The 23,223-nt window shown below is 45.4% G+C and overlaps 1 protein-coding gene across 1 annotated transcript in view; it reads right to left on the bottom strand.

Annotated features, from left to right (window-relative positions):
* The window catches only part of ADCY2 (adenylate cyclase 2), a 564,608-nt gene that overhangs the window by 166,172 nt on the left and 375,213 nt on the right, over positions 1-23,223 (bottom strand). The window contains exon 7 of the mRNA XM_019518414.1: positions 1,855-2,003. Coding sequence (XP_019373959.1) covers positions 1,855-2,003 — 149 coding nt within the window. The remainder of the gene's footprint in view (positions 1-1,854; positions 2,004-23,223) is intronic.

Genomic DNA, 23,223 nt, shown 5'->3' with positions numbered 1-23,223 from the left:
ATAGTTGCTCAACCAGGCCTATACTGATGAACTAGTGTGTCCAATCACACACAGAACCACAGACTAAATGGACCACTTATTTGAGTTATAGAGGAATCCCTGTGTTTATTATAATATGTTCAGGAAAATATAGACATTTTCCTGTCCAAAATCAGGAACATGATTTCACTATGTGTATTTTCTGTTAGAAATTATATGATATTTTCTGTGATTGTGCACAGTCTGCATATTTCTTATGAATGGCTTACAGCAATTAATGTTTTGAGTACTTGTAACTCACTGTTAAATTCATGCTTATTCGCGAGGATACATAGGGCATTTTTACACCTGCTCTGGGAGGCATGGGGGTGGGGGGGAGGAATTTAATTATCAAGCCATGCCAATTAAAAGCTTCGGAGTGTCAGGTGTATCAGCATCCCCTGTGCTGCAAAATGGTGTTGGGGTGATTTGAACTAAAGCTCATTGAACGAGCTTTAGTTCAAAGTGCCCACCACCATTTTTCTGCACAGGGACACTGATATATGTGATTCCACAGTCTGCTGGAGAACATTTATTTTCGTGCTATGGCAGACCCAATTAATGAAGCCTGTTCAGATGTGCTGGATTTCCAGTGCGTTGGAGCCAGCTCCCTACACGTGTATAGAAGCCCACTAGTCATAGCATATGTTTTTGTTCCCCAAGTGGAGGAGACTGAATAAGACTCAGCTTCAGGGACAAGCACTTGTGTTTATAAGTAGAACATTTGCATTCTGAAAAAGTTCTTACAACAGTCATTTAACATCTGTTACTGTCTCTTCAACAGTACTTGTTCACTGGAACACACACAGAAAACAAACAGAAAGGTGCAAACTGAAGCAAGCTCGCTTAAAAATTGGAATGAATTTACTTTAATTTTTCCCCAGTACTTGCTCAGCTCTTTGTACTATTGTTGTCTGTCTCCAGATGTGACAACCATATAAGAGCATCAATTTTATTTGAAAAGTTTTTTTTCCCCCTAAATTCTGAAATACAGTGTTTGATAAACCTTTAGGTTTTCCAGACAAATGTATCATCCACAAATATTTTATCATGTATACTGTCTAGGTAAAAGCCATAAATTCAGCTCTTAGTGATATAACTGAACAATCAGAGTTACTTCAGTAACACCCATGGAATTACTAAAGATAAAAACCAGTGTAAATGGAAGCAGAATTTGGCAGTTTTGCTTGCAAACATGAGTATCCATGAAGAAAGCCTATTCTGCCATATATCAAAAGATTGTTTTTATAAAGTTATCTGCTGTTGCTGGAAAAAAAGATAGAGGTCCCTGTCTGTAATGAGCAATCTGTTGTCAGAGCTTGATCAAATGGATGTACAGCAAAAGCTCCATTATCCGGCACCCATGGGAAATGGGGGGTGCTGGATAACAAAATGTGCCAGTTATCTGAGAGGTGTCTTTGCCTGGTCGGGCAAAAATACCCCTCCTGCCGCATCCAGCGCATCCACATCTCAGATTAACCATGCCACCCCTCCTACCCCTCCCCTGGTGTCAGTGTGCTGGGAGAAAGGTGGGGGGGCTCCGTGCAGGCTGCTTTACCCTATGCAGGCTGCTTCCCTCGGGCTGTGGGATTCGACAAAACTAGAAGTCTCACTTCTGGTTTCCCTTCTGCTGCGTTGACCAGTGACAACCGGCATGTCAGTGAATAGAGCATGCCAGTTAATGAAATGCCAGTTACAGTGGCTTTTACTGTATTTGGGTATAGCAATTGAAAATCCTAATAAAATAGCCTTTTTTTCCTATATTCCTCATTTATTAAAAAAAACAAACAACCTTTTGCTAACTTCGTTGACAAATGAGAGAGTAAAGTGCAGTACCTCACATTGGTGTGCCTCTTGACATACAAATTATGAAAGTTGTTTGTATTTTCCAGCTGCCCTGCTTTGGGACCTTGCAACCTCTGAATAATCTCTGCTTTCATTTCCATAGCAATGTGAGCAGGCAGTAAAGAAAGTAGAAGACGTTCCTGAAAATATAAAAAATGTCCAGAATTGCTGTATGCAGAATTAGAATAATATGGAAAACAAAACTATGTTAAATATTCACTATTGTGAATACACCTTGCATAGCTACACTAAATTTGTACAGATTAATTGTCAAAGATGGGCTCCAGATGTTCTTAGTCACTTGAAATAGCTAAAGGAGAAACAGACATACTTCCAAACACCAAAGTTAGGTAGGTAAGGAGTAGGGGAAGAAAGAAAAAGAAACAGAAATAGAAATAGCAAATAAAATTAACCATATGTGAAAAAAGCATTACAGTTCCACAGAATTTTTGTTTTGTTTGGTTTGTTGTTTTTTTTAAAACTATTACTGTGGTTTATGGGATATGCAGCTTAAAAACAACAATTCAGCAAACAGGACTTTAGTGAAATGCAATGCAAGTAAAACATTAGAACACACTTAATTTGCAATTATTCATGAATAATTCAAATGTCAGGTTATGGGCGAAGAAATAATTAATATGTGTAATTAGAAAGATAAACTCAAAATACATTATAGGTGACACTTGTATAACAATTCCCAGTATAAAAAAACTGTTTTTAGTTGCTTGCAACTTTGTAGAATTTTAAGCATTTGGGCTGAATTTTCTCCAGTTTAAATTCTGCAGTTATAAGATTAATGTAATCCTCTCTCTGAAAGCTCTTGGAGTCTCCATCCAAATGCATTCCAAATTTGGCAAGAAGGTAGCCTGCATGTTAAGGATGGGCTTTTACTTTACTGGTGAAAATCTGCCCCAAACTAGTCTATTCATGAGCCTTTGAAAAACTACAATTCCTTTATGTTCATTAAAGAGCTACTAGAGCTTTGCAGCAAAAATTCTCTTAACATTGAATCTACCCTAGGAACCTCCAGCTGAGGGTTGAGTAATATTGTCCGTGCAACTGCAGCTCTGAACTCCTACAGTCCATGCCAGGTCCAGATCTTGGTCCAGGTCCAGTTTGGGGCATCGGAATGGTATCTGCTTGGGCTCTCAATACTCCTACTACTTATACCAAACAAAAAATGGACAAAAAGACAAGGGAGGGAAACAGATGTGGGAAAAAGGGAACCAACAGATGGCATGAGAGTGACCTCAGGTGATGAGCTAGGGGGAGAGAACTTGCAAATGGTTGATCCGGGCACTTGGGACTTGATTCAATAGTGTGAAAGCAGGTGGTGGAAACAGAAGCAGGTGGTGGAAACAGACAGACCTGAGCCTCTCAAGAACTGAAACACTTTGCTTAAATGATGATTTCTTCCTTAAAACAACGTAGCTTACTGTAATCATCTTTGTGCCACAAAAATATAACCACTTACAAAAGAAGGCATGCTTTGATGCAACAGCAATACTTTCACATCATTTGCATTCCTACTTAGGGGATGTCTTCACTATGGTATGCGGAGTCATGTACCAATACCTGAGCTAACTCTGAGCAAGCTGGCTGACATGCAGCCAGCAGTACAGCCATATTAGTATAGCACTAGGTTAATATAGCTTTCCCAGCATGGTATATTAGCCCACATGGAATGCTAACATAGTGCTCCTGCTTCTGGTACCTGAGCTAGCTCAGGAATCTATATATGGCACTGCATAGTATAAACCAGACATGCTTTCAGACATTGGGCAACTATGCATACAGGTGCTTGTGATCCCAGTTATGTATGAGGCTGATCCTACATTTACTGCAGGTGATAAACCTCCCACTGATTTCAGCGGGTACAGTCAGATTCAGGCTCTGTAGTCATTTGCACCAAAAGTAATAACTTCTATTGCTTTTAAATTGGATCAGACTGGGAGAGAAGGGGGGCAGAGAATTTGTAGTATCTAAAGGTTACAGAGAAACAGTGGCTTCCTGTCCTAGCTTCCTGGTTGACACAAGGTAACAAGTAGGTAGTCTAAAAGTTGCAGAGTGAATAAGTGAAAAAAAAAATCACACATCAAGTGAATGCAGTTGTATTTTTTCTGCCTAAACAATTGCATGATTTTTAATGCACATCCCTAAAAGGTCAGCATATCTGCCATTTGAACACTGCAATATTGGACCATTTCCTTCAGGTTTATATTTTATTCCCCGCCTTAAGATATTTTGAAGGAAACCATGATAATCAATAGGTATTTATTATGTAATATGAGCTTACTCTTATAGTCTTCAGTATGCTGTAACTTCAGCAGGGGCGAATCCAGAAGAAGTGCAGTGTCAACCCCCTTTCTGATGACTTGGCAGGAACAGCAGCTGGGGACTAGCTAGTCAACCTAACCTGTTAAAAACTTTGTTCATTTTTTCTCATTTTAAAGTCTGGCTTCAGTTTAACTTATGAGTTCTTACTATGCCTTTCTTTGCTAGATGAGAGCCATCTATAAGTTCTGTCCGTGAATGTACTTATTCACTAATGAAGTCTCTTGTTGCTCATTTTTCTCCTTAAGTCTCTTACTGTGCAGCATTTCTTTCAGTTTCTAATATTTTTGCATCTAGACTCTGCAGTCACTCCTGTTTTTCAGTATTCTTTTAAAAATGTGAACCCCAGAACTGGACAGTGTATTCCAATGTCAATGACAACCAGTAGGCCTGTGCAAGTCGGCAGTGATCTGATCTGGCATTGGATCTGGCCTCTTCGGATGGCTGTGATCCCATCCGGAGCTTCGGACTGGGTTTCTGCTTCGATCTGGCCGAAGCAGCGGAGCTACCTCGGAGATGTGGCTATAGAGTATAATGGGGAATCAATGAAACATCTATAACTTTGTTGTTCTTTGTCTGATTTGGATGACACTTGCAGGGGTGGTAGCCCCTGCTAATACCATGAAATCTGCCAAGTTTCAAGAAGATCGATGTAGGGGTTTGGGGGGAAGTGTACCCCAAATTATTGAAAGCTAAACTCATGTCACGGCTGTGTGTTACAACGCAGGGGGGTCAAAACTGCAGGGCTGGTAGCTCTTACTGAGGCCATGAAGCCTGCCAAGTTTCAAGGAGATAAGTGCAGGGGTTTGGGGGAAACTGCCCCTCAAGCTGCTGACAAGCAAAACTTGTGCCATGGGTGACACTGTGTGTTAAGGCGCAGCGGGGTGACAGCTGCAGGGATGGTAGCCCCTGCTACGGCCATGACACCTGACAACTGTCGAGGAGATCGGTGCAGGGGGGTCCTGGGGCCCTGCACCCCTAGCTGCTGACAGACAAAACTTGTGACTTGGCTGCTTGCGGGATTGACTGTGTCTGTCTTGGGGCAGTTGATTGTCTGTCTTGATTCTTTCCTCTCCTTAGCTTGGTTTTATAGGTGCTAATTGATGCTTGTTAAGTCGTTATATAGTAGCTAGGTCCTGTGTATTGACCTGGTCCCTGAGTCCTTGGTCCCTGAGAGAATCATGATTGATTGATTGTTAACTGGTAACACAGCAGCTTAGCAGCCAGGCCTGCAGCAGTGTCTCCTCTCCCTGCCCCAAGCCACAGACAGTCAGTCCCACAAGCACCCATAGTACAAGTTTTGCTTGTCCGCAGCTTGAGGGGCAGTTCCCCCCCAAGCCCCTCCACTTATCTTCTTGAAACTTGGCAGGCTTTGTGGCCTCAGTAAGAGCTACCACGCCTGCAGTTTTCACCCCGCTATGTTGTAATGTCTAGATGTGACATGAGTTTTGCTTTCAATAGTTTGGGGTACAGTTCCCCCCAAACCCCTGCACCAATCTTCTTGAAACTTGACAGGCTCATTGTCTCTGCAGGGTCTACCACCCCTGAAAATTTCATCCAAATTGGACCAAAAAACCCAGATAGATATTTATTGTTTCCCCATTATACCCTATGGCCGGATCTCCGAGGCAGCTCCAAAGCTCTTCGGAAGCTCTGAACCGCTTCAGGAAGCTGAACGAGGCCGGCGCTTCAACCCGGATGTGCTGCTTCGGACCCTGAAGCATCCGAAGCTTCTCCAGATCTGAAGCTCTGTCCAAGTCAACCAGTACTGTACAAAGCAGGAATGAATTTGAGGCTTGGGGGTAGAGATAACTGGCGGATAGCAGGATTTGTATTGCGTGGAGGAGAGGGGATAAATTATTATATATAGAGAGATGATATACTCTACTAGTAGAGTATCCCCTCTTCCTCTTGGGAGGAGGAAGGGATAAATTATTATATATAGAGATGAAGAACACAAAAGCTTACATTGACTGAGGCACTGGAGAACCGTCAGGGCCACAGGAGCAGGAAAAGGAACACAAAACTTTGTGGACATTGATTCGCTTGGGTTATGGTAGCACTGTTGGTGGGAAAATTTTATCTGTTGTGTATTTGTTTTTGAATGTTGGATCTGTTATTTTACAAGAAGTTGGATTCATTAGTACATAAAAGTTTTAAAAAATCACCTTGTTTTCCCCAACTCGCCACTCTTCTTTATATATAGCCTAGGAGTACATTGCTTATATCATCATAATGCATCTCTATGCAAGTTGGTTTTGTGCTATAATACCTAAACTCCTTTCAGAATTATGTATCTACCACATGGGGGATAAACCTGGAGTCATGGCCTTCATACCTTGCTCCAAGAATGAAGACCTGTATTAAAATGCTTTTAAAAAGTAATAATAATAATAACAGCATGCTACCTTATCAGGCAACTAAGATAATTATTTACCACTCTGCTAATTCTTTATCATCTGCAATCTGTCAGCCATGCTTATAGATTCCTTCCAGTTCATTAAAAAAAAAATACATTGAAAACATGTCATCAGAACTAGAAGTGATCTTTTCAGAATTCCACTAGAAACATTCCCACTTTAATAATCATCATCATGAAACAGTGAATAAAGTACTGTACAAAAGTATTTTATTCACAGAGTTACCTCTATCAACAAAACCTATCTTGTGTAGGAAAAAAAATGAATGGAAGTTTGACACACCCCTTTCCTCATAAAACCATGTTGAATTACTTGAATCGTACTTCCAGCCTTTAATTCTTTGCTTACTGAATCCTATATAAAGCTTTTCCATTATTTACATGATACTGAGGCCAGGCTACTTAGCTTATAGTTATCAAAGCTAGGGTGCTGCTACCTTGAAAATATTTTAATTTGTGGAATGTTATGCGTCATAAAATTAAACAGTTTCAGAGCACTCATAGGTTAATGCTTAATGCTCTCTCAGACCAGCTGTGACTTGTCACTATAGGGCCTGGAGAGCAAAGGCATGGATTGGAACCAGGACTCTATTCCTCTTTTAGGGTAGGAGGGGAAAAGTTTTGAAAACCTGTTTGAAGTCAACAGGCAGGGAGGGGCAAGTAAAGAGAAAGGAGTGAAAACAAGAATAATGGGGGATGGGGAGGATATTAAAGGATCAAAATCTTTCACATTTCACTAAACTGTGATTGGGTAGGGAGAGATGAGTTAGTACTCACACCAGAGCAGAGCTGAGACCCAGCAAGCAGGTTGCATGCATGTCACACCAAGGCAGAACTGAGACCAATCAAGCTCACTGCATGATTAGGTAAGGGAGGTGTTGACAGAGCCATTTCAAACGAACAGCAATTCAGTTCAAATGAATGCCATGTGGGTGGGGAAGCTAAGCCATGCTGTAGAGGCCAGCAGTGGTGGGGAAAGGTGGGATGGGTGGGGAAGGAGATGGTTGCCCAACATTGGAAGCCAACCGCCTGTGCTCATTAGCAATTACAGAGGATTCTGCTCTATAGAATCACTAGTTAAGAGAATCAGGTGCTTATTTGAATCCATATGGGAAAACCAAAACCACTAGTATATTATTACATGTAAAAATTGCTCATGTTAGATTCACAATTTTCGGTTTTTGGAATCATTTTACCAGAGCAGCCTGGGGATTTTGCAACTTTGAGAGGAGTCCCCTGCAGGCTGGCCATTGTAGCCTGCAGAGGCTGGGAGGGAGCAGGAGGAGGGTGGTCAGGTAAGGGGTGCCATGTGCATGAGCTGTATATGCACGTGCCCCAGGCAGCCTGGAGAGCAGCTCCTGCAGGTGTGTGTGTGTGGGGGTGAGGGCTGGGGAGAAATTGAGCCCCTGTAGACAGGGAGGGAGTTGGGCAGGGCTGGGGCCCCAGCAGAGAGTGGGACAGGGCCACGGGTAGCTTGTCCGGGGAGGGGCTAGGCTCCCTGGTGACACGCCCCCTGTGTTTGTGGTAGCTTTAAGGGGTGCAACCTTGTTCTGCTGCCCTCACTGCCCATGCCCACCTCCACCCCGCACACAGATCTGAGGGGCATGGGTCCCCCGCTGCCCCTCCGGGAGTCCATGCCATGCTGGGGAGCTGGCCTCACCCCCCACACCCGAACCCACAGCAGGTGGGGAGCAATGAAAATGGTTAGAGGGCTGGGGCACATGACTTACAAGGAGATGCTGAGGGAACTGGACTTATTTAGTCTGCAGAAGATAAGACTGAGAGGGGGATTTAATAGCAGCCTTCAACTACCTAAAGGGTGGTTTCAAAAAGGATGGAATTGGACTGTTCTCAGTGGTAGCAGATGACAGAACAAGGAGCAATGGCCTCACATTGCAGCAAGGAAAGTTTAGGTTCCTAGGAGTAGTAAAACACGGGAACAGGTTACCCAGAGAGGTTTTGGACTCTCCATCCTTCGAGGTTTTTAAGACCTGGCTAGAGAAAACCTTGGCTGGGATGATCTAGTTGAGGATGGTCCTGCTTTGAGCAGGGGATTGGACTAAATGACCTCCTGAGGTCCCTCCCAACCCTAATTTTCTATGATTCTATGATTAGAAGGCAAGAGAAACACTCAGCCAACTCATTTACAGCATTTGAGTGTTTGTTTTACCAGGACCTACATATTTAGTTGTATATTTTTCTCTTGTACCTATTGTTTGATATCTTCTTTAGTTATCAAGAGGCTTGTTGGGGGTGGAGTGGGATGCAGGAGGGTGGGGAGGAAATCACATGAGGACGCATGAAGGTTGCATGCCTCCCGAGGCTGGGGCGGCACAGCAACCGCCCACAGGCAGCGGTGTCAGCATGCTGGCAGTGAGTAGGGAGCTTCCACAGGCAGCTCCAAGGATGGAGATTCCCAGTGTTAGCAGCAAGGGGGGGCAGTGGCGAGCGCCAACAGGCAATTGGCGACCATTTGCAGATGCTGCCGGCGGTCTTGGTGGTAAGAGGGAGGTGGCGAGCAGCGACCACCTGCGACCAATCTCAGGGGTGCACGTGCACCCCCTACACATTGCTAATGGGAAGATGGTCATCCAAGTATATAATTCTATTCATTTGCAAATATGGAGGAGACATTAACTGAATTTATCTGTCTTTTTTGCATCATTATTACCAATTTTACTGTCTCTATTTGGTAATGGCCTCTTTGTTAATTTTTTTTCCCCAAATTTATTTAAAATAAATCATATCTCTCTTACTTTTCTTAAAGCCACCAGGCAAGATTTTTTTTTCTGTTGTCTTAAAAATAAGCCCTTACCAATCTTTAGCCATGAATGAGAACACTTATCACTTGATTCTTTTAGTTTGGACTTAGTAGCGCTCAAAGGCTGGCCAGTTGCACAAATGTGAAGCGAAGCACAAACCTTTTTTACATGGAGATACTGTAAATGCCTGCAGATATTGCTATTATGGCAAAACTCTGCATCATGAGCTGCCCCCAACAAAATGCTACACTCCTGTTCTATTTGATGCAAAGGCCGCTAGGTTTAAACGGAGATTTTGGACTGAGTACAGCCAAATAAAGCAGTATTTAGAAATAAAAGGATCAGTCTTCAAAGATCTAGACCATTAAGTGTGCCTTATTTGTCTATAAAATTGTTGACTTACATGCTTACAAAAACAGGTATTTGGGCAGCTAATATATAGTTACTTGGTCACTTGTGTCTACAAACACTACCAAGTTTGCTTAAAAGCATTGTTTTTGGTGCAGTAGTTTCAGTGCACATGTTCAATATTTCTTTTTCAGTGCATTGCCCCTTTCTTAAGTACTGTAACAAGAGACAATCCTTTAATGGATTTGAGTCACATTTGATTTTTATGCACAGATTATGTGTGAGAGGTAGCCTGGGTTGAACTTTGCAAGTAAGGTCTACTATGGCTTAATTGTACACGTGTATTTGGTTCTGGCTTCAGAAGTAAGGGACAGATCCTATTTATATTTCACAGGACTAAATGGCAGCCTATTGCAACTTTTGTCAGAGGTGAGGAGGGTCCTCCTACCTTTCAGCCTAGTAACCACAGATAAAGCACTTAACCAAGGAGCGGGAGACATCAGTTTCAAGCTTTCAGCAGGGGAGATCTGAAGCTACAACTGCTGCCTCTTAGTAAATTGCTCTAATCAGGAGGTCAGGCACTTTCCCATTCTACTTTTGAATGGGAGATGTAGTGGAACAATTTAATCAATTAAGCAGCACCAGGAAAGTTTTGGTGTTATGATGAAAAGGGGCCCACATTCCAGGGCCCACTCCTTTGCTCCCTTTTAGACTTCCATCCCATTTGACTGAGATAAATCATCTGGCAGCTTTTCTTCATCTTGCCCCTATACATCTACTTTATGGCCTCCCAGTGGTCCAGCTTCAAGAGGAAGGCTGCAGGGAGCACTTAGTAGCACTTACCCAGTGGCCTATTATTTAGAGCACTTTGCTGGGAAGTGGGAAATACAGATCTAAACCTCTCCGGGTAAGAGAGGGCCTAAACATGGGTCTTCCAATCCTTGGCCCAGTGCCCTAATCACTAATAGTGGGCAGTCATGGTTTTTGCCTGACTAAAATTTTGAGTCTTCTCCAGCCTTCACCTGGGCAATTCCATTTCCCTTGGACTGCTGCCAGCCTGTAGCCCTACTGAGCTTGTCTAGCAGGCTAGCATTGGCAATAATAAACAGCAAACTGTCTGTAAGTGCCCAAAGTGGAAGTTTTGCAATTACTCATGCACACACTTAAGTACATGAAAGGTAAATAGAATCCGGCCTAAATCTCCAAATAGAAAAACACTATATTATAGTGACAATATGTTGCCAGAAAGCTGCTAATATGCACAATTCATATACACCCATACATAATAATAACAGCAATTATTACTTAGGATCTTCAGCATATACTTTTATTTCTGTCTTTTTTTCCTTTTTAGCCACTTATATGTCACATAAGATGGAGTACAACACTGTTAAATATGCATAAGAAATTTGTACCAAATTAGCTGCCTGATGAGATTAATGCTGTCATTAGTACATCAGTCTTTTACTGATGCCAAATTATCATAAAGCTGGCAATTAACGCTGGATACCATATGCATACACAATGCAGTTTTTATCCACTCTGAATTCAGACCACCACATTTTATCAGAAAATGTCATGCTGAACACATAATCTGAGAGAAAACCATGAGGCAAAGAAGCTATTCACAAAACTGACAGAAGGTTATTTTCATTGCTTAGCACAAGTATAATATTCTCTTTTATGGTAAAGGAAAAAAAAGAACAAAAAAATGTAAGAAAACCATTTAATGGATAGTTAGCCCATGATTCACTTTTACCTACTGCATGCTCAGTAAGGTTTTGTGCCAGTGTCCATTCAAGCCAACTCCTGTTGTTTTGAGTGGTGGTGGATATGGCCCTTGATGTAATGTAGGAAATACATTCTGCAGTTTGTTTCTGTTCTATTTGGTCACTGCTTTTGTTACATTTTGCACTTATTAGCGGTGATGTATTTGGATTGATACTATTGCACCTAGCAGACCCAAACATGGACCAGAACCCTATTTTGCAAGGTGCTAGGCAAACACAGAACCAGAAGACAGGCCCTGCTTTGAAGAAGATACAGTTTGCATGTTCCAACGCTAACAATTTTGTTGGACACATCTGGAAGCTGATTTATATTCTTTGGATGTCCAGATGCTACATAGATGAGCACTGCGTGAATGATAAAATGAACAAAAATGTATGCAAAACACAGTCTATTTCTAAAATTACTTTTCACTAATATAGACGCTACCAGAAGAAATATTCAAAACTACTTGTTTCCCCCCATAAAAACAAATTAAACCTTTTAGATACAAATACAGGCCATTTCATGATTTGATGAGCAAGGCCTCCTATCATTTATCAAATGCAAACTAGAGCAAGGGGAGTACATCTTTTTCCACATCAGTGCAGTGGATGGGTTATCCAACTATTGGAATGGGCAAATGTAGGTTCCCAACTCCAGGACTAATGAAATCCTGACAGGATGATAAAAAATATTTCCAAACACTGGGAAGAAACTGCAGGAAGGAATCAGACAGAGATTCCAGCTGACTAGAGTAGCTCCAGAAATACCCATACCAGGGACTGTTGCAAAGGGAGGCAACAGTAAAATGGGTCTCATTTAGGCCACATCTCCTTGTAATACTTCCTGGACCCTTCCCCCAGCCCCCGTCCCTATTCCCATCCCCGCTCCACACATGCACACACAAAATGCAGGTGAGAGCTCCCCACCACTATCACCTACACTGCTTACGAATCTTGGGAAACCTGTAGGGCTAGGGACAGATATTTAAAAAGCCTGAGCCTAAATTGATTCACTTTTTGCAGGTGAGTCTAAGTTGCACAACTTAAACTGATTAATAATTGGACAAAAATTCTCTGTTAAATTAGGAAATACACGCATGTGACTTCAGTGGCTCAAGTCAGAAGTGGGTGGGGGTGAGGGTGGGGGTAGGTGCTAGGTCTTGCCTACCAGCCACTGCCAAATGGGAGGAAAGACAAACTCCCTCCAAGGCTCTCATCCCTCCCTGCTGGAGCAGAGGGGGTCTGGCGAGGCATCAGCGGGTGTCTACCAGAACATACAGGATGCCAGCCACCAGCCTCAGGGGCAAACATGTATTGAACGCAGCAATTTGCAAAGCATACAACAGGGAACTACTAAAAATCTTTGCCTAAGCTAAGATACAGCCCAGTAAAACACAGCAGACACAACTTAGTCCAACTTAAAATGTAAAGCAGGAAGACAAGAGAAAGCCTTGCGTAAGTGTTACTAATCCTGAAGGCAGAGTGTCTCCTTACAGCCAGGCATTCAGAAAGGCTTCGTTTAGGTTTTACAAGTTCTGCTTTATAATGTAAATGTAGGTCTCTGCATTCTTTGAGCTCCACCTTCCAGCCAGAAGCTGTCTGCAGCTTCCCTTAACTCCAGCTCCAGCACATACATGTGATGATTGTTAGGTCTTTGCCAACACTTCCCACCTCCTCTCCCTGCACCCCGGCCCCACCACTGTGGAATTAAGCCCCTCCCCGGCTGCAGGCAAGCTGGACAGAGGAAGGAATTAACTCCATCTCTGCCTGGCTGCCTGAAAGCTGTGGAGGTCTGTAGATTTGCCGGGGGGAAGGGGACAGGGGGCGAAATTTGCCTCGTGAAAGGCCAGCATCTGGCCACACCCCACCCCTGCTCTGGTTAGAGAGAAGAGGAGAGGGGCCAGTCCTGCTGTGCAGCAGAGAGCTCCACCCAGCCCAGAGAGCACGCCAGGATGCTGGGGGGTCTCTGATTTAACTTAAACCAGCAAGGGGTCTAGGACAGACATCGCATAAACCAGTTTGAGCCAAATCAGTTAAGTCTGATGCTACATTCACCGGGTTTATCTCAAACCGGTTTAGGGCATTTTCAGACTGGTTTATGTGCACTGAATGGCTGTTCTGCTACAGGTTCAAACCAGTTTCTGATCACATTTAAACTGGTTTATGTGTAATGACTGTCCCTAGCCTAGAGGGGAACCAGATAATCCAACTAGTAGGGTCAAAAGCAGTCAGAGCAGGGGCACCTGGATATGCAGGGAATTTCCTATGATTCTGACTGGGCTTCCTCAGCTCAGTGCTGCTTGAGTTTGTTCCAGCCCTCTCCCACCAGTACGGTCCTCACTATCTTTTCATATCAGTTGCTTTCCCCTTTCTCCCCTACCCCCAGTACTCTCCTCCCCAGTCCTGTCCCCTTCCATCCCTTCCCTTTTTTCTCCAAAACTGACCTTATCCCCTCTAATTTAGTCCCCAAACTCCTGCCAGTAATGCAGATCTAATGTGCTCTCCCGTTAACACTATTCACCCTGCCTGCATCCCGTCCCTTCTTCTTGCTCTGTGTCTGTCTTGCCTTTTCAGTATGTAAGCTTTAGGGGCAGGTACTGTCTAGTACTCCATATTTAAAGTGTCCAACACAGCAGGACCTCATTCTCATTTGGCCTTGATGCTCTACAGTAATAAATATTATTAGTACTGTTCTGGTCACACATAGCAACACCGATGTGGACTTTGGTGAGACCTTCTGCTGCCTTCCTGGATGCAGAGAAGGCAAGGAAAGGCCATGTGCAGCTGACAGTAAGAACACTCTCATTGACCACAAATGACAGCATCATCATATAATTACTCAGCTCTCTCACTTAAGTGATTATAACCTTAAAACCCGTAAGTCTTTCTTTCACATAACATATTCTGTTCTACTTTTAAATAGATTTAATCCCAAAACTCTAGCGTAAAGTCAGTACCCATTACCATCTTGAACTAAGCAGTTTGGCTCTCTATATATTCTCCTTCACTAAATTTGTAATGATTTGACAAGACACAAAAGAATGTACTGTTTTCCCACTTAATTCAATGAATGAAGCAAACAAATAAACTGGTCTAAATAGGATTTTAGCAATGAATTATTACATAATTTAATGCAGATCAGCTACAAGGAAATTCTCACAGTACAGATATAAAACTATAAGTGGAAGGAAGCAGTAACATCTACATAACTTGTCTTTTCATTTCTAATACCTACTCCTATAGGATTTTACGTTTAATGAATCAATAAATAATACTTATTAAAGCCCCCTCTACACACACACACACACACACACACACACACACACAAAAGTGCTAATTATACTAACACTGATAGTTGAACCAGGGTTTATGTTCCCAGCTTTGTCACTGTTTTGTTTCTTGTTGACTCTGAGTCAACACCATTCAGTCATACAGAAAAATATCAAAAGAAAGTTAACTAAAGCAATGTAATATTAAAATAATGAATACAGAAATCATGCATGTTCTCCACACCCAGATTGCAGTTGGGTCTGCTCCCGGAGGAGATTCATGGGTTAACATCCATTGCACCCCTGGGAGCCGAAGACCCGGACCCAGACTCTACAGACCCCGCAGCATAGAGCCAGGAGGTAAGTGTACCAGGGCCAGGAGAGGGTGAGCAAGTGCAGGGGCACTTGAAGGGTGCTGCAGGAGAGTGTGTACAGGCACTTGGGGCTGTGCTGGGCAGGATTCGCGGGCTAAGTGAAGCCTGGGAAGGGAACACCCCACTGGGGTCCCTACTTAGCTGAGGCCCCCAGGAGCTCTGCAATCAGAGTGTGCAAACAGGTGTGGCTCTACAATGGCACAGCAGTTCACACGGTAGTTCATGTCGGGGGGGGTGCGCAGAAAGTGCCTGAAGGATTGGTCCGCATAAGGAGCCTGAGGCCAGAAGCCTGAAGAAAAGTTGCTGGGACCAGGCAGGTCCATGAACTCGCTCTCAACCATCATGACGACTCATTGTGCCTGCAGGCTTCCTGGCACTGTTGAGATCTCCATTCAGACAGAGCCCCTGGTCCCAGACTGTGGGGACTGCCTAGCATGGCTGCTAGCAGTTGAGCATGGGGGCACCCTCACTTGTGGGATGTGCTCCCTAGGGGAATCTCTAGAGGGCCAGGTGTGAGAGCTCAAGGACGAGGTACACCAGCTATGCACAATCAGGGCCAATGAAGGCTTCATCGATGGCTACTGCCAAGCCCTTCTCCAGAAGAAGGAAGAAGAGAAGAAGATGGCTAACCAAAAAGACCCACCCAGAGCTACCTGGACAACAGTCACCTCATGCTCTAGGAAACACAGGGCCAGGGCTGCTCCTCCCCTGGCCCTGTACAACAGGTATGCTCACCTCCCCACACATAAGAAGGCTCTGATAGTGACACTGGAGGAGAAGGAAGGTAAGCAGTGTGCTGCCACGCCCAGGAGGAGGCACAAGGTGGTGATGGTGGTGGGGGACTCCCTCCTGTGGGGCACTGAGGGACCCATCTGCCAACCAGACCCCCTAGCCCGTGAGGTCTGCTGCCTCCTTGGGGACTGCATTTGAGATGTTGTGGAGAGGATCCCCAGTCTTGTCCAGCCATCCAACTACTACCCCATGCTTCTCATTCATTTAGGACCAAATGACACAGCCAGGAGTAATCCAGACCAGGTCATGAGCAACTACAGGGCTCTGGGGGCTGGGCTCAAGGGGGCTGGGGCCCAAGTAGTCATTTCCTCTGTGCTCCCAGTTGCAGGCCATGGTTCTAGGAGGGAAGGATACATCGAGAAAGTGAGCTGACTACTCCAGTAGTGGTGCCACTGAGAGGGCTTCAGTTTTCTCGACCACAGTGCACACTTCAAGGAAAGAGGACTCCTGGGAAGAGATGGCATTCACTTCGTGTGGAGAGGTAAGTCCCTGTTCTTGGCCAGGATGGCTGATCTTCTAGATAAGGCTTTAAACTAAGATTGCTGTGGGATGGGGAAACACTAACTGGAGCTTGCCCAGGGACAAGAAAGCTCTGTAGATAGGGATACTAGGAGAGCCACTTCTGTCTCCTTCAGCATGACAGAAAGCTGAGGGTCTCAACTGGAGGACTCAGGTGCCTGTAAACTAATGCCAGGAGCATGAGGAACAAGCAGGAGGGGCTAGCCTTCCTACTTCCCAGTGGGCTTATGACCTAGTAGGGATTACGGAGACCTGGTGGGACTTCTCACATGATTGGAGCACAGCCATAGAGGGCTATGCCCTGCACAGAAGGGTCCAGCTAGGGAAGAAAGGTGAATGTGTAGCTCTTTAGCTACAATGAAGCAATACACTTCCTTGGAAGCTGACATTGGCTCCAAAGAAAAATGGCTTGGAGCCCTCTGGGTCCAGCTGAGGAGGAGGGGAAGAGCGGAGGAAAGCCAGTGGCGAGAGACCTAACTGTAGGTGTATACTACAGACTACCAAATAAGGGGGAGAAACTCAATCTAGAGTTCACCTGAAAACTGAGAGAGGCTGTGCATGCATGGGATATAGTCATCATGGGTGACTTCAATTATCCAGACATCTCCTGGGGGGAACACTCGGCCAAGTGAGATAGGTTGCATTCCTTCCTGACCTGCATTAAAGAGCTCTTCCTGATTCAGGAGGTGGATGGGCCAACCAAAGGTAATGCTCTCTTAGACTTGGTCCTGGCCAAAGGAGACAACCTGGTGACCAACTTAAATATAGAGGGTCACCTGGGTGACAGCAACCATGAAACCATCACATTCACTGTCCATCGCAAGGCAGACAAATCAGATAGCAGGACTGAAGTTTTGGACTTCAAAAATGTAAATTTCAACAAGCTCAGGTCACTAGTAGGGGTAGTGTTGCAGGACCAGGGACCAAAGGTGAAAGAAGTGCATGAAGAGTGGTTGTTCCTTAAGGACACAATCCTTGAAGCACAAAGGAAGTCCATTCCCATGTGGAGGAATGGCACCAGAAGAGCTGGGAAGCCCTCTTGGCTAAACAGGGAAATCACACTCCTCCTAAGAAAGAAGAAAGCAGTGTACAAACAATGGAAGCTTGGGACAGGCCTCCAGGACAACAATGGTCTGCACTTGTAGGGAACAAATTAGAAAGGCTAAGATGGTGACTGAACTTAAATTAGCAATGGGAATCAAGGACAACAAGAAGTCCTTCTTTAGGTAAGTAGGGAACAAGAGGAAAACAAATGGGAGTGTGGGGACACTGCTCAGCAAAGGACAGCTGGTTACCAGCATGCAGGAGAAAAATGACCTCCTGAATGACTACTTTGCCTCGGTATTTTACTGGGTCAAGGGGAAAATCATGCCATATAGGGTACAAAATGAACAGGACAGCAATGACTGCTTTCCTACTATTGTCGTAGAACTGATGTGTGATCAATCAAAGAAATTAAACATATATAAGTCAGCAGGACCAGATGAACTCACTCTGAGAGTGCTAAGGAATCTAGCCGAAGTTATTGTAGAACCCCTGGTGAAACTCTCCCAAAACTTGTGGTGCTCTGGAGAGGTCCCTGAGGACTGGAAGAGGGCCAATGTTGTGCCCATCTTCAAGAAGGAGAAGAGGGAGGACCTGGGTGACTACAGGCCAATTAGCCTAACTTGTATCCCAGTGAAAATCCTGGAAAAATTCATTAAGGAGTCTATATGTGATAGGCTTGCAGAAGGTAGGATTCTGAATGACAGCCAGCATGGCTTCATCATGGGCAGGTGTTGTCTCACCAAACTCATCTCCTTTTACAATCAGGTAACTCACCTCCTGGATAAGAGAGAAGATGTTGACATTGTATACCTTGACTTCTAAAAAGCTTTTGATCTGGTATCCCATGATGTTCTTGAGACAAAATTGGAGGATTTTGTGCTTAACTGCAAGACAGTTAGGTAGGTACGAAGCTGGCTGTGAGGTAGGACCCAGAGAGTCCTAATGAATGGATCTGTGTTGTCTTGGTGAGAAGTAGATGGTGGTGTCCCACAGGGGTCAGTGCTTGGTCCAGTACTTTTCAACATCTTTATCAATGATTTAGATGTGGGGGGTGAGGAGCTCACTGGCCAAGTTCACAGATGACACCAAGTTATGGAGAAGCGTGGTCATGCTTGAAGATAGGCTACAGATACAGCTGGATCTAGACAGGCTAGCAAGCTGGGCGGGTCAGAACCAGATGAAGTTCAACACTGAGAAATGTAAAGTGCTCCACCTGGGGACGAACAACCCCCTATACACCTATAGGCTTAGTGGCGCCAAACTGACCAGCACCGTGAATGAAGGGAACCTGAGGGTAATAATAAACCACAGTATGAACATGAGCTGGCAGTATGATGCTGTAGCCAGCAGGGCTAACAATACTCTGGCATACACTGATCGATGCATCTCCAGCAAAGCCAAGGAAGAGATTCTTCCGCTTTACTCAGCACTGGTGCGACCACAGGTGGAGTACTGCATCCAGTTCTGAGCACCGTACTTTAACAAGGACATGGTAAAGTTTGAGAGAGCCCAGAGAAGGGCCACCCATATGACCAGAGACTTGCACAGCAAGCCATACGAGGAAAGGCTGAGGGATCTGGGACTCTTCAGCCTGAAAAATAGAAGACTGAGAGGGAACTTGGTAGCAGCTTACCACTACATCAGGGGAATACATCAAGGGCTCAGTACACAACTGTTCACCAGGGCAACCTTGGGAAAAAATAATGGCCATAAACTCCTGGAAGACTGTCTCAGGCTCAACATTAGGAAAAACTCCTTCACAGTTAGAGTGTCCAGACTGTGGAATAAGCTCCCTCCAGAGGTGATGCAATCGTCTGCCCTGGAAAGAGGAGGCTGGACGGTCACCTTGCTGGGGTCACCTGACCCCAGTTGTCTCTCCTGCCTGGTGCAGGGGGCTGGATCCGATCTTCTTCTGAGGTCCCTTCCAATCTTACAATCTATGAATCTATGAATACCATGACAATGCCAGACATGTACTGTGTTCTACAGATGCCCTAACTCCTTGGTAATCAGTACTTCCAGGATAGCAGCAATAGCTTTTTGCTCATCTGCTTGTTTCCAAGATTGATTTGAACAACATTACTTTAAATCAGAAAAAGTTAATAGATTAATATACTAAAATTGTCTTTATCTAGGCACTTGTGTCCAGCTGATAAAAAGTCCCAGTGAACAGAAAAAGACACTGCTGTTCTTGCCCTTTGGGCGGGGGGTTGGACTCGATCTTCCGAGGTCCCTTCCAGCCCTAATGTCTATGATATCTATGAAATGAGACTGTACTGTTGCCAGTGAAGTAGAATAAAGTTCATAATGTTGTTGTGGATGCCCAGACACTGTAATGGATTCCCCAGAAGAGCACTTGTTGGGGACCCCCAGCCTTATATAATCTCTTGGAATACTCCTTGATGCCCAAGTGTAGCTTTGAGATTAAGTAAGCCCCTGGCTCCTTGGACTCGAAGACTTTTTGGGTCCTGACTCATCTGGTTATCCGTAGCTCCCTCAAAAAGCCACCTTCTGGCTGAGCTCATAGAGAGAGCCTTTAGCTGGTCAAGAGAATGGAGTGTACATAGAGTCACATGCCATGAAGCAGGCAACATTTCTTGAACAAAATCAGCATTTATTAGTCAACTGCAATACAGCTGGAAGAGTCCTTGGGCCAGCTGCTTTGGTAAGCCAGCTGCTTACCAAATTTTATACTATACAGCTTTTACTTAGTCAGTCTATAAGTGTAGGACTGGGTCGTGGGCAAGCTGGCATAGTGGTGAGGCCACCAGAGGCAGGGGCAGAGACCAAAACACAGACCAAGGTTCAGGAATCAGATACCAAGTTACCAGATCCAAGCAGACATGCAGGGGCAGGGTTCACATTACAAGCCAAGTCAAAATTCAGGTGTCAGAAATCAAATTACCAAATCCAAGGGAGACTCCAAAAGCCAGAGTCCAGGAACAAAGTAATCAGGGTCAGGAAACCAGCAAATGCAGGATAAGAGGGCACTCCAAGAGCCACTTTAATTAAAGTGCTGCTGCATCTCCTGTATCAGTGCCCACATGCTTGAAAATAATGGCAAGGGAGCTTGAACTAAAGCTTGTTCAATGAGCTTTAGTTCAAGTGCCCCCACCACCATTTTTAAGTACAGGGATGTTGATACACGAGACACAGGAGGCTGCTGGAGTTCAGCAATTGCCATGGTCCAGCAGGCTCAATTAATCGAATCTGCTCTGACAATTGGAATTCCAGCATGTCAAAGCAGCCTCAGCACTCGTGTATAGGTGCCCAGAAAGGCTTACCAAAAGAGACATTCAAAAAGAAGTGCTGGCTGGTCTACAGCCTGTTGCCACAGATGGGATTAGAAAGGCTCCTCTCCCTATAAGCCAATCAAGGGACCTTAACAGTGGCTAACTGGCATCATTAGCTGGGGTGGGGCTGCCAGTAAGAACCCCAGGTAGATGCAGCAACTAGGTAATTAGCCTAGACTGGGCTGCCTATTAGGGCCCCTGACAATAAAGTGCAAATGTACCCTGCCTTTCACCATTCCTCCTTCCCAAATCCCTTGAGCAGATCCTCACAGCTCTGATTCAAAACACCACTAACTCTTTTGTTCCCCAGCATACAAATTGGTCAGGGAAATGGAGGCATTATTCTACCACAGGGGCAGGCAATTATTTCAGGAGGAGGTCCACTTACTGAGTTTTGGCAAGCCATCGAGGGCCACATGGGTAGCCCTGCCCCTTGACAGGTGCCCCCCCTGGTCACCATCTTGGGACTGGAAGTCCTGCCCCCTAACTCCTGACCTTTGGCATGAGAATTCCTTCCCCTTGTCCCCCAGAATTACTCCTTTTAGCAAGGGGTTGTGGCAACTTTGTACCAGAAAAATACCAAATTATATTCTAAAAATCAAACATGTACTCCAACATTCATTAATTTCATTTCAAAAAATATTTTTGTCCTGATTTACATGCGTTTGTGTAGTGTACATAGAGGTGATAATATAATAGCTTAAAATGAAGTCTTATTCTTGTATATTGTTGGGGGGATGTGGGTGGGAGGGAAGTATAGGTTTGTGGGTATGTGGGGTGTTGGGGAGGGTGTGTGTGTGGGGGTTTTGTGGAGGGGTGGATAGGTGTGGGGGATGTGGGTGGGTGTGGCTGTGTGGGTATGGGTTTTGTGGGGGGCTCTAAGTGTGTGGGGGAAGGTGGTTGGAGAGGGTTGTGGTTTGCGTGGAGTGGGGGGAGGCTTTGCTCACAGCCTGCCCCCCCTTCCCCCCACTGTAGGCAGAGCCCCCACCAGTGCTCCTGCCAGCCAAGGCTCTGCACTCCTGCCACTTCTGGCCCCAGGACACTGGCATAGGCCCTGTGTTCCCAGTCACTGCCACTTCCCCCCATCTGCCACTGCTACCCTTCTTCTGCCACTCCCTTTGCCCCCCACTCCCCAGATGCTCCAGCACCACATCCCAGGTGCTCCTGTGGTCTCAGCACTTAAGCTGGGAACCACATCATGCCAGAACACAGTGGGCGGGCAGGAAGTGGGGAGAACAGATAAATGGCTGCAGTAGGCAGGGGGGAAGGGGTAGTGAGATTCATGTGGAGTGTAGCAACAACTGGGCGGGAGCACCAGGCCCATGCTGGTATACTGGGGCCAGCACCAGTAGGGGCCAGAGCAGGGTGGCAGGAATGTGGGGCACGGGCTGGCAGGGGCTCTATGGAGCTGGGCTGTGCTGGTTAAGCAGGGAGAGGAGGGAGCCAGCCTAGCTCCACAGAGCTTCTGCCAGCCCAGCCCCATGTACCTGCTGCCCCGTTCTGGGCCCTGCCAGCACTGACCCCGATACACAAGCACAGGCCCTCTGCTCCCACCTGGCTGTTACTGCAGTCCATGTGCCTGCTTACTGCCCCTTCTCACTCACCTGCTGCAGCCATTTCCCTGCTCCCCCCGCCTCCCCAACAGCCAGCACCACATGGTTCCCAGCTGCAGCACCAGAACCACAGGAGCTGACCTGGCCAGCCCTGAGGACTGCGGCAATTGCCTATGTTCTTCCCCTGCCTCCCTCCCTGCATCCTTCTTATATGTACTTCCCTTGGTGCAGAGAGGCAGGAACAGCCCCAGGCCAGAAGCCTTCAGAAGCCCCTGCTGGGCAGAAGCTTCTGGCTGGGGCTTGGGGTGGGGGGTGGGAAGCGGAGGTGGTGGGGCCAGGCAGGAATTGCTGCTGCTGCTCTTTAGCTCTGCCACTAGCTCCCCCTAGGTCTTACTACCCCAGGCTCCTGTCATCTTTGACAGGAAGCCAGGGGCAGATAAATATTAATTTTCTAATTTTTTTAGGAGCCTCGCAGGCTGGATAGAATGGCCTAGCGGGCTGCATCTGGCCCACAGGCTGTATTTTGCCCACCCTTGTTCTACCATGAACACAGTTAATCCAGAAATATTCCAAACAGTACCGCAGTGTGTCACAAGTAGGATGGAGTTCTGTCTGCAAAAAAGAAGGAAAATGGGACATCTGGTGTGAGACACCAGAATTTTGGGTAGGTCATGGAGAATAAAATCTACTAGCTGGGGCCTGACAATGGTGACTAACTGGTGAAAATTGGTTTGTATATTATATGGAAGTAAAATGGATCCCTATTTGGTGGAAGGGGTGCAGTAACAGTATTAATTCCCATGGCTCTGGGAGCCACAGAAATTAATGCTGCCACCACTTCCCTGCTGCCAAATTTCCAGGTCTCTGAAGAGCACTCC

This window comes from Gavialis gangeticus, unplaced genomic scaffold (genome assembly GCF_001723915.1).
Source record: "Gavialis gangeticus isolate Ggan-Ray unplaced genomic scaffold, GavGan_comp1, whole genome shotgun sequence".
Taxonomy (NCBI): Eukaryota; Metazoa; Chordata; order Crocodylia; family Gavialidae; genus Gavialis; species Gavialis gangeticus.
Note: the sequence above shows the minus strand (reverse complement) of the source record. Positions and strands in the feature narration are given on the sequence as shown.